Here is a 16,740-nt window from a genome sequence, read left to right on the forward strand (position 1 = left end):
GACCAGGCTGGTCTCGAACTCACAGAGATCCGCCTGCCTCTGCCTCCCAAGTGCTGGGATTAAAGGCGTGCGCCACCACCACCCGGCAGCCCGAGTACTCTTAACCAGCACCCTGGAGACAGGTCTCAGGCAGGCAGCCTATGCTGTTTTAAGGTTTACTATAGTAAGTAGAAACTGGCCTTGAATTTAGTATCCTCAGACATACAGAGTGCTGCCCTGGTAGGCCTGTGTTCTTGCACTCAGTGGGCTTTATAATTTTACAAAAGTAACACAAATGTAGCCTTTAGACATTATTTTCATGTTATTTGCATGTAGACTCTAAGCTCCTCTTATTTGCAGGGCTGGAGATTGAACCCAGGTCCTCTGCATGCCAAGCATGCGCTTTAGCTGAGATAGTTGAGATACATGCTCAACACTCTTGTTTTTGACACAGTTCTAAGTTGCCCAGGCTTGTCTTGAACTCTATTATCAGTAGGCCTTGAAATTGTGGTTGAACTGGGGTTATGACCTGTGCCATCAGCGCCCACCCCCCTTTTATTTTTTTGAAAACAGGGTCTCTAGTCCAAGAATGTAGACCAGGGTATCCTCGAACTCACAGAGACCTATTTGCCTGCCTCTGTCCCCGGAGTGGTGTGCCACTGGTGTGTCACCACGCCTTTCTTTTCTAATTGGTTTGCGAGGGAGCTTTAGACTAGGCAGTGAGGCAGACACTTGTTGAGTAGCAATTACTGGCCTGAAACTTTGTAGCCCAACTGGTTGGTGGGATTACAGAAATAAACCACCATGTCTAACTCTTGCAAGGGGCTATTGGAGGTAAGCAAATTACCACCAGCATTTCACCTGATTGGAATGCCTCCGATGTGCCCTGAGCATTAGCTTTGTGAAGTGGTAAAAAGGAAAAAGTTGTCGTTTTTCCATTTTCAAATGTGTTCTCGCATATGGAAAAAGAAAAGCCAGACTGGCATTGTACTCACCGTGTAACCTGATCTTGAACATCTGATCCTCCTGCTTCTACCACCCTACTACTGGGGTTACAGGTACAGGTACCAAGACAGGCTCGGGGTCTTTTTAGATAGAGGTTTTTGCGTTGGCTTTTTTTTTTTTTTTTTAGGTTTACTTTGTGTGTGTGTGTGTTCATGTTCATTCTGGAATGTATATAATGTGCAACGCATGCTTACACATGCCTTCAGGGACCAAAAGAGGGCGTTGGATACCCTAGAACTGGAGTTCCAGGTGGTTGCGAGCCATTTGATATGGAAGACTTATGCAAAAGCCCCCAGAGCTCTTAAACTTCTGAGCCATCTTTCCAGCTCCATTACTGGCATTTTTTGAGATGGTATCATGATCAAACCCAAGCTGACCTGTGTAGCCAAGACTAATCCCTGAATTTATGTTTTCTCATTCCTCCACCTCCAAAGTGGGATTATAGGAGTGTGCAATCATGTTTTATACAGTGCTGGGAATGGGATCATTCTTAACATCCTCAGCCCAGGCTATAGAACATTGCTTTGGATGCTGTGGAAATCATTTTGGTATCCTCAGCTTACTGAAAGCTGATGTGATGTACTCGGGATCTGTGAGATGCCCTGTGGTGTTTGTACTTTGAAGGTGTGGGAGGCCAAGCTGTGGGGTTTTTTTGTTTTGTTTTGTTGGTTTTTTTTTGTTAGCAGTTGAACTCGGATGTTTACCTGCTACTCCCCTAGACTAGATTTCCCTCTGTTGCTAAGGCTAGCTCCAAACTACTGAGCCATCTCTCCAGCCCCTAAACCTGTCGGGTTTTGTTGTTGTTTCTTTTTATTGTTTTGTTTTTTTCTTTTTTTGGGGTAGGAGAAATAGCTCAGCAGTTAACACTTGTCCCTCTTGCAGAGGACCTGGGTTTGATTCCCAGCACCCCTGTGGCTTACAGGCATCTGTAGCTCCAGTTCCAGGGGGCTTGACTCTGCTGACATTTGGGCATTGTATACACATGGGACACATGCATGCAGGCAAAATACCATATATATAAAGCAAAGGAGGAATGTTACATTTTACAAATAATTTTTATCACATTGTGCTTATTTTGAGAGTGTATTTAGGTCTGAGACTAGCGTGGGAGGTGGCTGTCTCCTTACACCATGGAGATTCCAGAGAACAAACTGGTGTTGTCAGATTTAGTGACAGACACCTTTACCTGATGAGCCATCTCACTGGCTGGAATACCTTTTTCCCTTACTGACAAGATTCTACTATGTAGCCTAAGTTGTCCTGGAACTTGATCTTTCTGCCTCAGCCGTTTGAGTTCTGGGATAAAACAAACTGCAGTTGGATGTTGTGCAGCTCAGTGGTTAGAGTATTTGTGGCTCTTTGGGAACACTCAACACCCATCACCCATGTTGGGCAGCTCATAGTGTTTGTTACTTCTGGGTTTGGAACAGTGGTACTATAAACAAACCCCTACACACACACACCAGTGTTCCACTTTGCAACATATTGGCAATCTGTGTCTAAATACTTTGCTGCTCTCTTGGCCCCCTTTGGGATTATTTACCATTTTCAGAAAATGGCTTTTTGACTACTTAAAATTACCCCTTATTTGCCACAGATGCTCAAATTACCAGCAGTATCTTTACATTCACAGTTAGCAGCCTCAGAGTGTAGTGGTTTTTTTCTGCAGATGGTAGGTAATTTCCTTTCCCCTTTGGTGTTAAAGAGATGCTTACCTTCAGCTCCTGCTCCCATGAGGGACCTGGAATCTTGGGTGGGTTGGGAGTGGGTGGAGAGAGTGATGCTGACTGCTGAGCTGGTTGGTAGGTGAACTCTGCTCAGTAGAGTGGGCTCTTCTGTGCCTTGTCCATGCTGCTCTTCTGCTTGCTTGCTTTCTCACCCTCCCCCCCCCCCCCGTGTTTTTTTGTTTGTTTTTGGTTTTTCGAGACGGTTTTTCTTTTCTGTAGCTTTGGGACTTGCTCCGTAGACCAGGCTGGCCTCTACCTCACAGAGATCCACTTGTCTTTGCCGCCCGAGTGCTAGGATTAAAGACAGGCAGGCAACACCACTGCCCCCGCTCTTTTCTCTTTTTGAGATAGGGTTTCACTGTAGCTTTGGCTGCCCTGAAACTCGCTACATAGACCAGGATCTCCTTGAACTTGGAGACTGACCTGTTTCAGCCTCCTGAGAACTGGGATTAAAAGTATGCACCATTGTGCCTGCTTGGTGCTGCTTAGGGCGCAGTTCTTTTAATTCTGGTAGGCTAGTAAACACCCAGTTGATTTCTTGGCAACTGCATGTTTTAAGTCCATTTTGCTTTTAGCTTGGCACTGTTGCCTGCCTAGCGTGTGTGTGCACGCCAGTTCGTGTTTTTCTCCTCTGTAGCTTTGGGTGGAACTCCCTGAAGAGTCCAGGTTGACCTTGACTTTCTGTGTGTGCTGGGATTTCAGGCTTTTGACACAATAGGCTTATGTTTTTCTCCAACAGGGTCTCTCTAGGTAGCCAAGACTGGCCATAAATGTCATCTTTGTTTCCCAGTCTCCCAAGTGTTGGGATTACAGATATTCTCAATTGGTTTAGTTGATGCATGTGTTAATGTAATATTGGTATGTATTCCATTGCAGTGCATGTAAGATTCTTCGCATTTATTTATTTAGCCCCTGACCTTGTAACTGCTGTCCAGCTTAGGGCTGATTTGTTTGGGGAATTTCAAGATTGTTTTATTAACTATCATTGACCCCATCTTTCAGTATGCTTAAATGTCATTTAACCAAGGAGAACTTGGACTTTTTAGCATGAGAAGGTAAGTGCTGTAGTTTTCACCATCAGTCTTGGAGATTTTGTCCGGAGGGAAGAGATGAAGGTAGACAACTTAACGGAAGCCTCACCAGAAACAGATCTGGGGGAAGGTGGAACCTTTTTGACACCATCAGTGTTGCTAGTTTAGCCAGCTGTGGTGGCATGCACCATAGTCCAGCTCTTTGGGAGGCCAGTGCAAAAGAATTGCTTGAGCTCTGGTTGAGGCCAGCCTGGATAACTTAGTGAGTGAGTCTGGGTCTTTAGAAAACAACAGATGGACAGGGGAGATGGTTCAGTGTTGAGAGGCTCAAATTTGGAATTCCTAGGCCCACCCAAAGCCTGGTGTGGTAGTGCCCATTGTAACCTCAGTGCTACTTTAGTCCAGGTGGGATGAATCAACATTCACAGGCTGGTGTATGCTGCAGACAAAAATGAAGGGACCTCATTTCAAACAAAGTAGAAGGAGAAGACACACGTTTTGGGAGCTGAACTTTGGTGGGTGGTGGGTTCAGGGCCATTTTCACAAACACTGGGTTGGATTGATCCCGTGCATTTGAGAACTGCCTGTCAGGACACTGAATCGGGGCAAGTCACAGGAGGGCTTGGGGTGCAGGGTGAGGACGATTGGGGCACTAGTGAAAATGGCCTTTCGGAGGCCTGCAGCTAAGACCAGAGCTGCCTGGAGATAGGATCCGGTTGTCGTGTCTCAGGTGTCTTCGTCCTGACCATTGGCAGAGGTGCAGTGGTGCCCGCGGTCCCCTCGCAGGAGGAACAAGCATGGGGCTGGGGAGTTCCTGCCCCGGGAGAGAATCTGAGTTTGCAGTTCTAGCACTCATAGAAAGACACGAAGGGTGGCACATGTCTGTAATCCGAGCACTAGGGAGGCGGGGGCAGGGGCTCTCTAGAACCTCCTGGCCAGCTAGTTTTGCTTACTCTGTAAGGTGTAGTAGGTTCAAAGAAACCTGCAGAGTTGGTCCTGGCCGCCATTACACATATCAACAAGGACACAGAAGGCAGATGCTTTGGAGGGTGGTTTTATAATTTAAGATTCATTATTTTAAATTCTGTGTCTAAATGGAGATATGTGCCCTTAGAGGCCAGAGGCATTGGAGCCCTTGCAGCTGGAGTGGGCAGACCTGAGCTACTTGACCTGGGTGCTGGGACCCCGGCAGCAGCAAGTGCTTTTCCTGCTTAGCCATCTCGCAAATGCTGTGCTCCTACTCCCCCCACCCCTTTTTTTTTTTGAGACAGTTTCTTTATGTACCTCAGACTGCCCCTGAAACTCAATGTGTAGATCAGGATAGCCTTGAACTCACAGAGATCTGTCTGCCTCTGCCTCATTCCAGACTGGCCTAGAATTTGTGGCGACCCTCCCCCTCGGTCTCCCTAGTGCTGAATTTCCTGGTCTGGGTCACCCTTGTTTGTGAATGGCAGTTCTTCTTTCTCTCCCTCGCTTTGAGATAGTGTTTTTTTGTAACCTGGCTCTCCTAGAACTCACTTTGTAGACCAGGCTGGCCTTGAACTCAGATATCCTCTTGCCTCTGCCTCCCGAGTGAGGATTTAAAGGCCTGCACCCTCACTGCCTGATGAGAAGAGCTAGTTTTTAGTGGAGAGTGTTTAAGATTTGGAACTAGTTGATGTGAGTTCTTTTGGCTCTTAAGTCAGTCTCTTTAATGGAGCCTTTATTTATAGATACATTTTTATGAGATGGAGATGGGGTCCTGTGTAGCCCAAACTATCTTCAGAGTCACCAGTAGTTGAGAATGACCTTGACTTTTTCATCTGCCTGTCCCTACCAAGTGCTACCACCACAGTTTTATTGGGGGAGGGGGACACAGGCTTCATATATGCTAGGGAAGGCAGCCTTCTATATCTCTACCGACTGAACTGTACATCACAGATGTCAAAAATTTATTGTGATTTTTAAGAAATTATTATTTTGGGGGATAGGATCTCACTGTAGCCCCAGCTGCCTATAACTTGTTGTGCAAACCAGGCTAGCTTCAGACTCATGGAGGTCTGCTTGCTTTTGTCTCCCTTATGCTGGGATTAAAGATCTGTGCTACCATGTCTGGCCCTATTGTTGTGAGACCAGGTCTCACATAGCCTGGGCTACCCTTGAGTACACACCTCCTGCTTTCAGACTCCCAAATGCTGAGATTACGAGCCAGCCTGGATCACCACACCCAGCTTTATCTTTCTCATCTTTAGGAATAACAGCACTTAGTCCAGTTGAGGGCTGGAGAGATGGCTCAGGGGTTAAGAGCACTGACTTCTTCCAGGGGTCCAGTGTACAATTCCCAGCAACCACATGGTGGCTCACAACCATCTGTAATGAGATCTGACACTCTGTTCTGGCCTGCAGGGATGCATGCAGACAGAATACTATAAAAATAATAGACAGTTGAGTAGGAACCCATTTCTGGTTATAAAGTTTGAGAACTTTATAATGTGGAACCAGGCACATAGTTGTAATCTCTCATAATCTCTGCAAAACCCAAATGTCGAACTGCACTCATTCTTTTAAAAATGTGTGTTTGAATGTATACCATGTATATGCAGGAACCTTTGGAGGACAGAAGAGGGAGTTAGGGCCTCTCCAGCTGGAGTTACGTAGAGGAGTCTGAGTCTGAGGTTCCCTGCACTAACCGTGACTGTTTAAACTGCGAAGCCATCTCTCTGGTTAGAATAAAATCTTCGAGGCAGGTTTTTATGTAGTCCTGGGATGGTTTGGAACTTGTGATTCCCCTGCTTCAGCCTCCAAATACTAGGATTATAGCAGTATGCCACCATACCTGCTAATCCTGGGATTTTTGGTGGGGTGATCTTCTGAAACAGGGTTTCTCTGTGTTGTCTTGAGTGTCCTGGAACTTGCTCTGTAGAGCAGGCTAATCTCAAACTCACAGAGATCCTCCTGCCTCTGCCTCCCAAATGCTGGGGTTAAAAGTGTGCACAGCACCACCTGGTGATCTTTAGGAATTCTTAGTCTTTAAGTATTTGTTAGTGAAGCTTCCATCTTCTCTGATATGGCTGGACCTACATCATCCCTTGCTCCTGTGCAGAACACGTGTGAGCTCTGGGACTGGGGAAGGACATTTTCTCACTCATGGTCACATCTGTAAAGTGAGTTTAGTTGTAAAAAGACCTATGGACTCAGTGACTGTTACAAAGTCTTGGGTTCTAGCTCAGTTTTATCCCCTCTGAGACCTTGATCTTGGGTCTGAATGTATTCTCAGTGTCTCATGATTCTTGTAGGATTTTTTTCTGGGATGTTTCCCTTTTGTCCCATTTGACCCGGCATGATAGCTGTTAGCAAAACCTCCAGCTTCCAGGGCTATTTTGTAACCTTAAGGACACAAACATTCCTGAGCTAAGCCTGCTGGTCCACACTAACTATCTCTCCGGAGGTGGAGCTTGGAGGATCAGAGGGCAGCCTGGGCTACGTGAGATCTTGCCTCAGCAACAACGAAGGACAAAGCCTGATCCACAGAGAGTAAGGCTGGCTCTGGTGCCCCATGAGGCTCAGTGCATTGTTTGATAAGTACTGTCCCTTTAAGGGCATGTTCCTTTGTCATACTTTTTTTTTTTTGTTTTGTTTTTGTTTTTCGAGACAGGGTTTCTCTGGTTTTGGAGCCTGTCCTGGAACTAGCTCTTGTAGACCAGGCTGGTCTCGAACTCACAGAGATCCGCCTGCCTCTGCCTCCCGAGTGCTGGGATTAAAGGCGTGCGCCACCACCGCCCGGCATTTTGTCATACTTTATTTGTTTGTTTATTTATTTATTATGTATACAATATTCTGTCTGTGTGTATGCCTGAAGGCCAGAAGAGGGCACCAAACCCCATTACAGATGGTTGTGAGCCACCATGTGGTTGCTGGGAATTGAACTCAGGACCTTTGGAAGAGCAGGCAATGCTTTTAACCTCTGAGCCATCTCTCCAGCCCTTTGTCATACTTTTTGACAGGGTCTCACTGCATAGCCCATGATCTTCCTCCCCTGGGCTGCTGAGTGCTAGCTCATCAGATCTTAAGAGGTGTGCTGACTCAAAATTTCTGGGATAAGCTTACTTTGGGGTCCTCAAGGTTGCCCTTACATTCATTAATTATTCAAGGCCAGTTTGCTCATGGCTAAGATCCGGTGCAGCGAAAGTTGGCCAGGCATAGGCTTCCAGGGACATCCCATTGGGTACACTTCAGCCAGACGGGTGACAGATGACTAGTGCTCACCAGGGGAGTCCTAAAGACTAGTATCTTAGGTGTTTCTGGGCACCTGTCCCAGCACCCAGAACTCCCAGAAAGACTTTGACCTAAACCATATAGTTTGTACAGATGGATCAGCCTTACAGAGAGGCCTTCTAAAGATAGCAGTGCTGAAGCTGTCTCTCAGCTCTTCTGCACAGATGCTCTTCAAGTTAAAGGCTCTTCAGTTATCCAAGGTACAACATTTCTCAAGTTTTAGTTTATTATTTAGTAAGTATGGGCCATCTGTACAATACACACATCACTATAACTAAGCAGAACACTCTAGAACATTCTGTAGATGCCCATGCATGTCTATGGAGAGAAAGTGTGTGTGTCTCACTAGATGAAGCAGGCTAGCCTCAGATTCCCAGAGAGCTCCAGCCTCTGCTTCCTGGGTGCTGGGATTAAAGGCATGTGCCGCTATGGCCGGCCTTATTCTTAGCTAGCCCAGTGTTGTGTTCCAGGTACGGTGTGAATGACCTGATACTCCAGGGCTTTAAGGTCAAAGCCATTAGGTAGCTACCCCAGGATCTCCATAGTTGCTGATCTTAGGGAAGATTGTGTACTGCTGTAAGAACTCGAGGGGAGAACAGTTGCCCTAATACTACCTGGCTCCTTTCGAACAGACTTTTGACATGGTGAGAATTACAGATTCTCAACACTTTTTACTCAAAATTTTTTATTTCTGCCATTTTCAGTCACTGACAGAAACTTGAACTTGAGTTAGTAGTTGAGAAAGCGTTTCGCCCCATACACACACACAATGCTGCAGATTAAACCCAGCATCTTTGAATGGTTCCAGGCTGGCACTCTTGTCCGTCTCTACTGTCTCAATTGTGTTTAGGCAGAACACACAGCTCTGAAGAACGGGGACTTGGACTCTGCCCTTTCTAGTTATGGAGAAGGTAGCCTTTGATCGTGTTCACACGATAGACAGGAGCACGTGAAGAAGGACACCTGATCCTAGCACCCAGGAGGCAGAGCTTTGTGAGTTCCAGTCCAGCCAAGGCTACACAGTGAGGTTTGTGACCAGAATGGAGGTGGGGCGGAGGGACCATTTAGTGGTGGAGCTAACCCTTCCCTCCTAGTGTCAGGCTCTTTGTCATGGAATAGGCTATGTGGTTGAGCCTTCTTTGAATACCACTAGATTTTTTTCCCCCTCTTTAAACAAAACAAATCAAAAAGGCTTTGGGGCCAGTATATGACTCACCTAGTAAGGTGCCCGCCTCCAGCCCAAGGATCTGAGTTCAGTCTCTGGAACCCAAATGATGGAAGGAAGGATGAACTTCTACAAAGTTTTCCTCCGATTCCCACAGAGCTTTTGATGGGGATCCAGGTTCAGTTCTCAGCACCCATACAGCAGCTCACAAGCATCTGTAACTCCAGTTCCAGTATCCTCTTTAGGCACTACACACACGGTTCACCTACCTGCATGAAGCAGAACAGTCATACACATAAATGAAATGTTTAGGGGCCTGGAGATAGCTTGGTGGTTGGAGCGTGTGCTGCTCTTGCAGAGGACTAGGCTTGGTTCCCAGCACTCACATGGGGTAGCTCACAGCTGCCTGCAACTTCCGCTCCACAGGACCTGCTGCCCACTTCTGACCTCCGAAGACACCTGCACTCAGGTGTACACAATTAAAATTGAGTAAGTTTTAAAAGAGGACCATAGATAGCATGGTTAAGTGTCTTTTGTGTTTGTACATACGTGTGTGAGTATGCCTGGTTATGGGTGCTTTGGACTGGAGTTAAAGAAGGTTATAGGCTGTTGTGTCCATCTGGGAGCCAAACCTGAGTCTGCTGAGAATAGAAGTGCTCCCAAATGCTGAACCATCTCCCTTCCTGCCTTCAGTTGACCTTCATTTTTGTTTTGAAATTGCAACAGGGTCTCTGTGTACCTCTGGTCGTTCTGGAATTTGATTTGTAGCCTGAGCTGGCCTTACATTGCCCCCTTAGTGGCCCGGATTGCAGGTCTGCCCCCTTGGCTCCTTTTTTTTCTTTGAGCAGATGTCTTAGAGCCTAAGGTTTCCCTCTTACTTAACTAAGTGAAAACTTTCATTGGCAGGGAACATGGAGACTGTTCCAGATGTGGCTAAGTTACTCTAGCTAAAGGTTTTTGTTGGCCTTGCACAATCTCCATGTTGCAGTTGGCGGCAAGGAGTCTTAAACTCTGTCTCTATAATCGCCCACTGCTGCTTCTGAACTCTGCAGCCAGAAGTCCTGCAGCAAGAGCAGAGCCAATGGAGTGTGCTGATGAGGTCACCGGAGCTTTAAATAGCGCCAGGCTCTTGAAATAAGGACAGCATGATTTAGGGCAAAGGCCAGAACTGGATCTCTATGGCTGCAGGCACTTGAGCTGTCCTGGCATCCAAGACAGTGATTGGGTTGCACTGCAGCAGGGCTTTAGTTTCCGCAAAGACCAGAGAACAGGCTAGGGGCTGGTGGCCTGAGAGCCTCAGGGACCTGGGGGTCCCAGTCTGTCCTAGGAGTTTGTTTTTTACAGGCTGCTGTTGGGGTTCATGGAAAAAAATATAAAGAGCTAAAATAAAATGTCAGGCCAAAGAGACTCCAGGAAGACCTCAGAGGTGCCTCTGTGGGGTGCTGATACTGAGTGAAGAATAGTCAAGGTCTCTCAAAGGCGCCATCCCACACCTCAGCACTGTGTGTCTGCATGGGTGCTAGAGCCAGAGACAAGTGGATAAGTTAGAGATCAGCCAGGGCTATGTTAGAGTCTCTCTCTTTGTTTTGTTTTTTGAGACAAGGTTTCTCTATGTAGCCCTGGTTTCTCAGGAACTCCCTCTGTAGACCAGACTAGCCTCAAACTCTACCTGCCTCTGCCTCCCAAGTGCTGGTATTACAGGACAGGAGTGCCACCACAGCCAGGCTAAGGGCTGTGTTGTAGTGAGACCTCGTCTCACACGCCTGAGGATAGCCATGAACATGTATAATAAGTATGTGGATAGAGGGCTGGCTTAGCATGCCAGGGGCCCTGGACTCGCTCCCCAACACCACCTAAAATGTAATGATGACCACACAGAGCAGAAAAATGGAGGTCACTCAACAAGCTCCCCCTTTGGGAGTTTTGTACTGACTTAATAGTCCTTAGAACCGAGTAGGAGTGAGGCAAGTTGGCCACACATGCAGTCCAGCCTAAGAGGCTAAAGCAGAGGAATTGAAAGGTCAAGACCAGGTGCCCTGGCTGCTTTTTTTTTGTTGTTGTTGGTTTTCTTTTTCTTTCTTTCTTTCTTTCTTTCTTTCTTTCTTTCTTTTTTTTTTTTTTTTTTTTTTTTGGGGGGGTTTTTTTTTTTTTTTTTTTTTTTTTTTTTTTTAGGGGAGGTTGTTTTCTTGGTTTTTTTGTTTTGTCAACTTGACACAAGCTAGAGTCATCTGTGGGCAAAGCTGTGGAGTGTTTTCTTGAATAGTGCTAGATGAAGGTCCAGCCCATAGTGGGTGGTGCCACCCCTGGGCGGGAGGGGGTCTTTGAAAGTAAAAGTTGATTAAGTCATGGAGAACAAGCCTCCATGGTCTCCACCTCCAAGCTTCCTGCCTGATGCCCCCCCCCAAAAAAAACAAAAACAAAAACAAAAACAAACCAGTGTGAGCTGAGAGCTCTAAGGAGAAATACTGGTTTTGGTCCTGTGTTCCTCACAGCAACAGAAACCTGACTGAGGTGATGGCCGGCTGTATCCTTCAGGCTGCAGTTGGCACGGAATAGTAATAGACTCAGAGCAGAAAGTGCTTCTTGCTTGACTTCCTTCTTTGAGTCTTAGCAGAACCAGAGCCTGGCTCTTTTCTTGACTGTATTGAAATGAAGAAGGCCAGAGGTTAGCATCACATACTGGGCTCAGCGTGGTGCAGTGGCAGGATGGCAGTGTGCTTGTCACCCTGGGTTCCATCTCCAGTACCAAGTGGAGCCTCTCTTGTCCCTTCTTGTTTTCCCCAGCGGAACATGAGGACAGGACTCTGCTGCTTAGCTGTGGCCCAGCCCCAAGAGGTGGTATAGCCGGTTAGAGACCGTTAGTCCAGTTCCTCGGCCGCTGTGGTCCCACGTGATCAGAGTCTTAAGTTGCTAGTCCCGTTCTCTTTTCAACTTAATATGTAGACCAGACTGGCCTCAAACTCAAAGATTCTATGTGTGGTGATGTTTTGCCTACCTGTGTCTGTACTATATGTGATGTGTGCCTAGTACCCGCAGGGGTCAGAAGAGGGCATCAGATCCCCTGGTCTTGTGGTTACATGTAGTTGTGAGATCTCATGTAGGTGCTAGGAATCGAATCCACGGTCCTAGAAGAGCAACCAGTGTTCTTAGCCACTGAGCCATCTCTTCAGCCCATTTTTTAGAGACAGGGTTTCTCTGTGTAGCCCTTGCTGTCCTGGAACTTACTCTATAGACCAGTTTGGTCTCGAACTGAGATCCACCTGCCTCTTCCTCCTGAGTGCTGGAATTAAAGGCATGTTGGCACCACTGCCTGGCCTCATTTTTAAATTCTTTATTCCATTTATTTTTATGTGTGTTGGGGGAGCACATTTGTATGACATGTAAAGGTCGTGGACAACTTGGGAGAATCAGTTCTCGCCACTGGATCCCAGGGTCCGATCCCAGTTGTGAGGCTTGACAGTAGGCGACTTTACCCTCTGAGCCATCTTGTCTGGCGCAGTCGCCCAGTGTTGACTTCCTTTCTGTGATATGTCATTTGTTTGGTGTTAGTGAAGGAGTAGGAAAAGTTCCTCTTTTTTCCTCAAAGGTCAGTTTGAGGGTGACTCATTCTTTCCCAGAGGGCCTAGGGCTCAAGGGGACAGGGCAGGTTGAGGAAACTCGCTGAGGACGTGCACGGCCGTCTCACGCTAGCATTGCCCATGGCACACAAGATCTCTTGACGTTTGCACTTGGTGGATCTGGCTTGTGTAAGACCTGGACTGACAGGCACTCTGGGGGCACACTCTGCTCACTGCTGTGGAATTCACTGCCTTGCTCCCTTTCTGTCACCTCTTCCCCATCTGCCCAGCAGAGCACAGTTTGTCTTTCTGCCGCTAGCTTTCTGGGCAGCTGAAGGACCTGCTATGGGTGGGCTGGTGGGAGGATATGCTTTTCCCGTTATCATCTCGTGTCCTAAAGATGCTTGGTTCCTTCTTCTCCAGGTGACAGAGCTGAATGAACCGCTGTCCAACGAGGAGCGGAACCTCCTGTCAGTGGCCTACAAGAACGTGGTGGGGGCTCGCCGCTCCTCCTGGAGGGTCATCAGCAGCATCGAGCAGAAGACCTCCGCGGACGGCAATGAGAAGAAGATAGAGATGGTCCGCGCCTACCGGGAGAAGATCGAGAAGGAGCTGGAGGCCGTGTGCCAGGATGTGCTGAGCCTGCTGGACAACTACCTGATCAAGAATTGCAGCGAGACCCAGTATGAGAGCAAGGTGTTCTATCTGAAGATGAAAGGGGACTATTACCGCTACCTGGCTGAAGTGGCCACTGGGGAGAAAAGGGCGACCGTGGTGGAGTCGTCTGAGAAGGCCTACAGCGAAGCCCACGAGATCAGCAAGGAGCACATGCAGCCCACCCACCCCATCCGGCTGGGCCTGGCGCTTAACTACTCCGTTTTCTACTATGAGATCCAGAATGCCCCGGAGCAGGCGTGCCACCTGGCCAAGACCGCCTTCGATGACGCCATCGCCGAGCTCGACACTCTGAACGAGGACTCCTACAAGGACTCCACTCTGATCATGCAGCTGCTCCGAGACAACCTAACGCTCTGGACGAGCGACCAGCAAGATGATGACGGCGGCGAAGGCAACAATTAAGGCCCAGGTGGACTGGCAGCGCACGCTGATGCTACTACTGCAGTCTTTATTTTTTTCCCATGAGTTGGGGGTCGGGTGGGGGAGGGGAAAGGGAGGGCTGACCTTCCCAGGGAGAAACCCACGACTGTCCTGTCTTTGATCGCCTCTTTGACATTTTTGCCAAAATACCACTAGTGGAAAGTCAGGCTTGCTATGCTGGTATCGGAGTAGCAGCCTCACACGGGCACCCGGACTGTTGTGCAGGTTCGTGCAAGTGGAGCTGTCTGCCTTTAGTTTAACTTATTGCTAGACGGTAGGGTTTTAAGATGAGAAGAGAAACCGGAGACGGATGGCCCTCATTCAGTGTGTTCTGTGGTTCCAGGAAGGGTTCTTACGTCCATACGCTCTCCTCTTCAGCTCTGTGGCTGTTTTCTCTCTGTGGCTGTGCTGGGTTTTTGTTTTGTTTTGTTTCCCCTTTCCCCAGGGTGATCTCTACCAGAGAAAGCATAGTTTAAATTGCCCAAGTGGACAGGCTTATTGTGGAAAACACAAGCTTTACTGACGGGTCAGGCCTGGCCCCGAGTCTGAAGTCTGATAGGTTAACAGTATTAACACTAAATTCTAGTTTACAGTATTTCTACATGACAGCCATACACGACATCAAGCCATTGGTTCTGGGTTTTTCTTCGTCAGCTCAGCTTTGCATCCGTATTCCACTGTATCCAGGTTGGTCTGACGGTTCCTCGGCTCCTTCATGCTGAGAATCAGAACTTCCTCTTAGGTGTGGTTAATGGGTGCTTGGCAGGTGACTGGCCGTGGATACCTTTCTTTCTTTCTTTTTTTTAAAACTCTTTAAGTTAAACCCATCACAAACAGAAACTGTTAAGCAGCACACACAGAGAAGATGGAGAAGAATCAGGTCTGTATGTCGTTTCTCATGTTGGCATTTTCAGAGACTCCGCTCTCCAGCAGCCGGGGCTCCTTCCTCAGTCACTGCCTGTCTTAGTTTCTCAGCACTGAGTCTCCCCCGCGCCTTGTGCTGGCAGCGTGCAGGTGTCTCGAGGCCACTGGATTAGAGTGTAGGGCTGGGTGGTTATCAAGAAAGAGGAGCGTCAGGTGCAAGCAGCTGGGCCAGCAGGAAACCCACTGGGAAGAGACAGCTTCACTCAAGCCTGTCCAGGGTGGGAGCCCGGTCCCCAGGTCAGTTGTTCTTGTCCCCTTCCCACGACCCAGCACTCCTTCTCCAAGTGCTTGGTGAAGGGTAGCTGATGCTCTCGCCGGGGGCAGTGCTCACCAGGGGGCAGTGCTCAGCTCCTGTCTGATCTGAGCTTTCCTGTTTTCCTTTTGAATAAAAGCATAGATGCTGGAGATGGGCTTCTCAATCATGAGGTCACTGTACATGTGACATTGACGGAAGCTATGCTGCTATGTCCTACTTGGTCCGTCTCCCTTAGAGTCCTAGGTCCCTCATTCTCACTGTGGATAAGTTACCCAAAAACATGCCTTGTTGCATGGAAAGTGTGCAGTTTGTCTTCTAGAGGATCCATGGTCTCATGGATTCTCAAGATGGGCAGCACCCCAGACTTGGTTTCCTCATGTTCAGACAAAGACCTGGCAGCCACCTTTTCTCATACCAAAACCAAGCTTCCACTTACGAAGTGAGTGCCCTAGCAGGATGCTGGTGATGTCCCTCTGCACAGCCCTAGCATGCCTTTCCTCAGAGGCCCCTCCTTTGTTAGTGCGCAAGGACCCACTAACCGAGGCCCACGGAAGAACGGCTGGAGGAAGCTTGGCCGCCAGAGCCGCCATGGACAGAGGGGTCAGCGGGGCTTTACTTAGTCTGTTGCTGTCCGCAGTGAGCATGTCCTTGTCCCGCCTGTAGTATTTGGAAATGACCTACTGGAATTGCAAAACCTAGTTTCTCTTTCAGTGTCAGCCTTGACCCTGGCTGCGTTCTAGAATAATCATGTGAGGGTAGAACTGAAGAGGGAAGAGCGGGACCTGATGTTTGAGCTTGGATGGTTTCTTCTCCTCTCCGTTACTGTTGAGAAGCGCACCTGCCTATGACGCTGTCTCCAGTGCCGCGGTTGCTCCTCCGTCCTATTGATACAGTATTTGTGCATGCTGGTGTTGCATTTCTATGCGGTAGCTTGACATTTATTAACTTATACTGTAGGTGTTATGTATTCCTATGACAAAAAAACTAAGACTTCAAAATTTTTTAAACTTTTTTTTTTAATTTAATTTTTTTTTTCCTTTCAGGGTAAAGTTTGCTTTACCAAATAGTGATTGTAACAAATTGATCTGTTTTGGATGTTGCTATAGTGACATGCAGTTCTATATTTTGTTTTTCGGGGGGAGGGAACTAAAGAAACACCAGTGTTAGCTTACTCTTAATGTCTGGTGTTTGTCATGGTGAAATTCTAACTATTGCAGTGCAGGAGAACGCCGCGGACGCTCTCCAATTGCCTGTGCTTTCTCGTCATGTATGCAGTGAACTACTTTAAGGTCTAATCAAGTGATTTCCCCCCAACTCCGTGTTTCGCTAAGGAATTATTTCGCACACGGACCATTCTTAGCAGTTTTCCTCAGTGATGGAATATTCATGAATGTGAGTCACTGTGTAGCCGTCGTACATTGAGCAAAATAAACGTGCAGATCCTGATGGCGGTGCTCCCCGGCTTCATTTAATAGGCCTTAACTGCTTTGTTGTTAAGGGTTTGATTGGAAGTGGGTGTCCGCCACCCCCACTCGGGAATGAGGCTGGGTGGTGCTGTGGGGGCATGACGATAAAAATCATAAAAATCAGGGCGTGGGTGGTGCTCGGTGGTAGAGCACTTGTCTGGCAGATGGGCGGATTTAGGTTTGGTTTCTTGGCACCACACACACAAAAATGACAAAGCAAGTTGAGTGTGGAGCTTTACACTTGTGATCCCAGTACTTGGGGGTCTGAGGCAGGAGGA

The 16,740-nt window shown here is 47.8% G+C and overlaps 1 protein-coding gene across 1 annotated transcript in view; it reads left to right on the forward strand.

Annotated features, from left to right (window-relative positions):
* Ywhag (tyrosine 3-monooxygenase/tryptophan 5-monooxygenase activation protein gamma) overlaps positions 1–16,442 on the forward strand; it is a 22,415-nt gene extending 5,973 nt beyond the window's left edge. The window contains exon 2 of the mRNA XM_005344604.2: positions 13,142–16,442. Within this exon, the coding sequence (XP_005344661.1) occupies positions 13,142–13,798 (657 nt within the window). The 3' untranslated portion in view covers positions 13,799–16,442. The remainder of the gene's footprint in view (positions 1–13,141) is intronic.
* Positions 16,443–16,740: the final 298 nt, after the last annotated feature.

This window comes from Microtus ochrogaster, chromosome 2 (assembly GCF_000317375.1).
Source record: "Microtus ochrogaster isolate Prairie Vole_2 chromosome 2, MicOch1.0, whole genome shotgun sequence".
In the NCBI taxonomy this organism is placed as follows: domain Eukaryota; kingdom Metazoa; phylum Chordata; class Mammalia; order Rodentia; family Cricetidae; genus Microtus; species Microtus ochrogaster.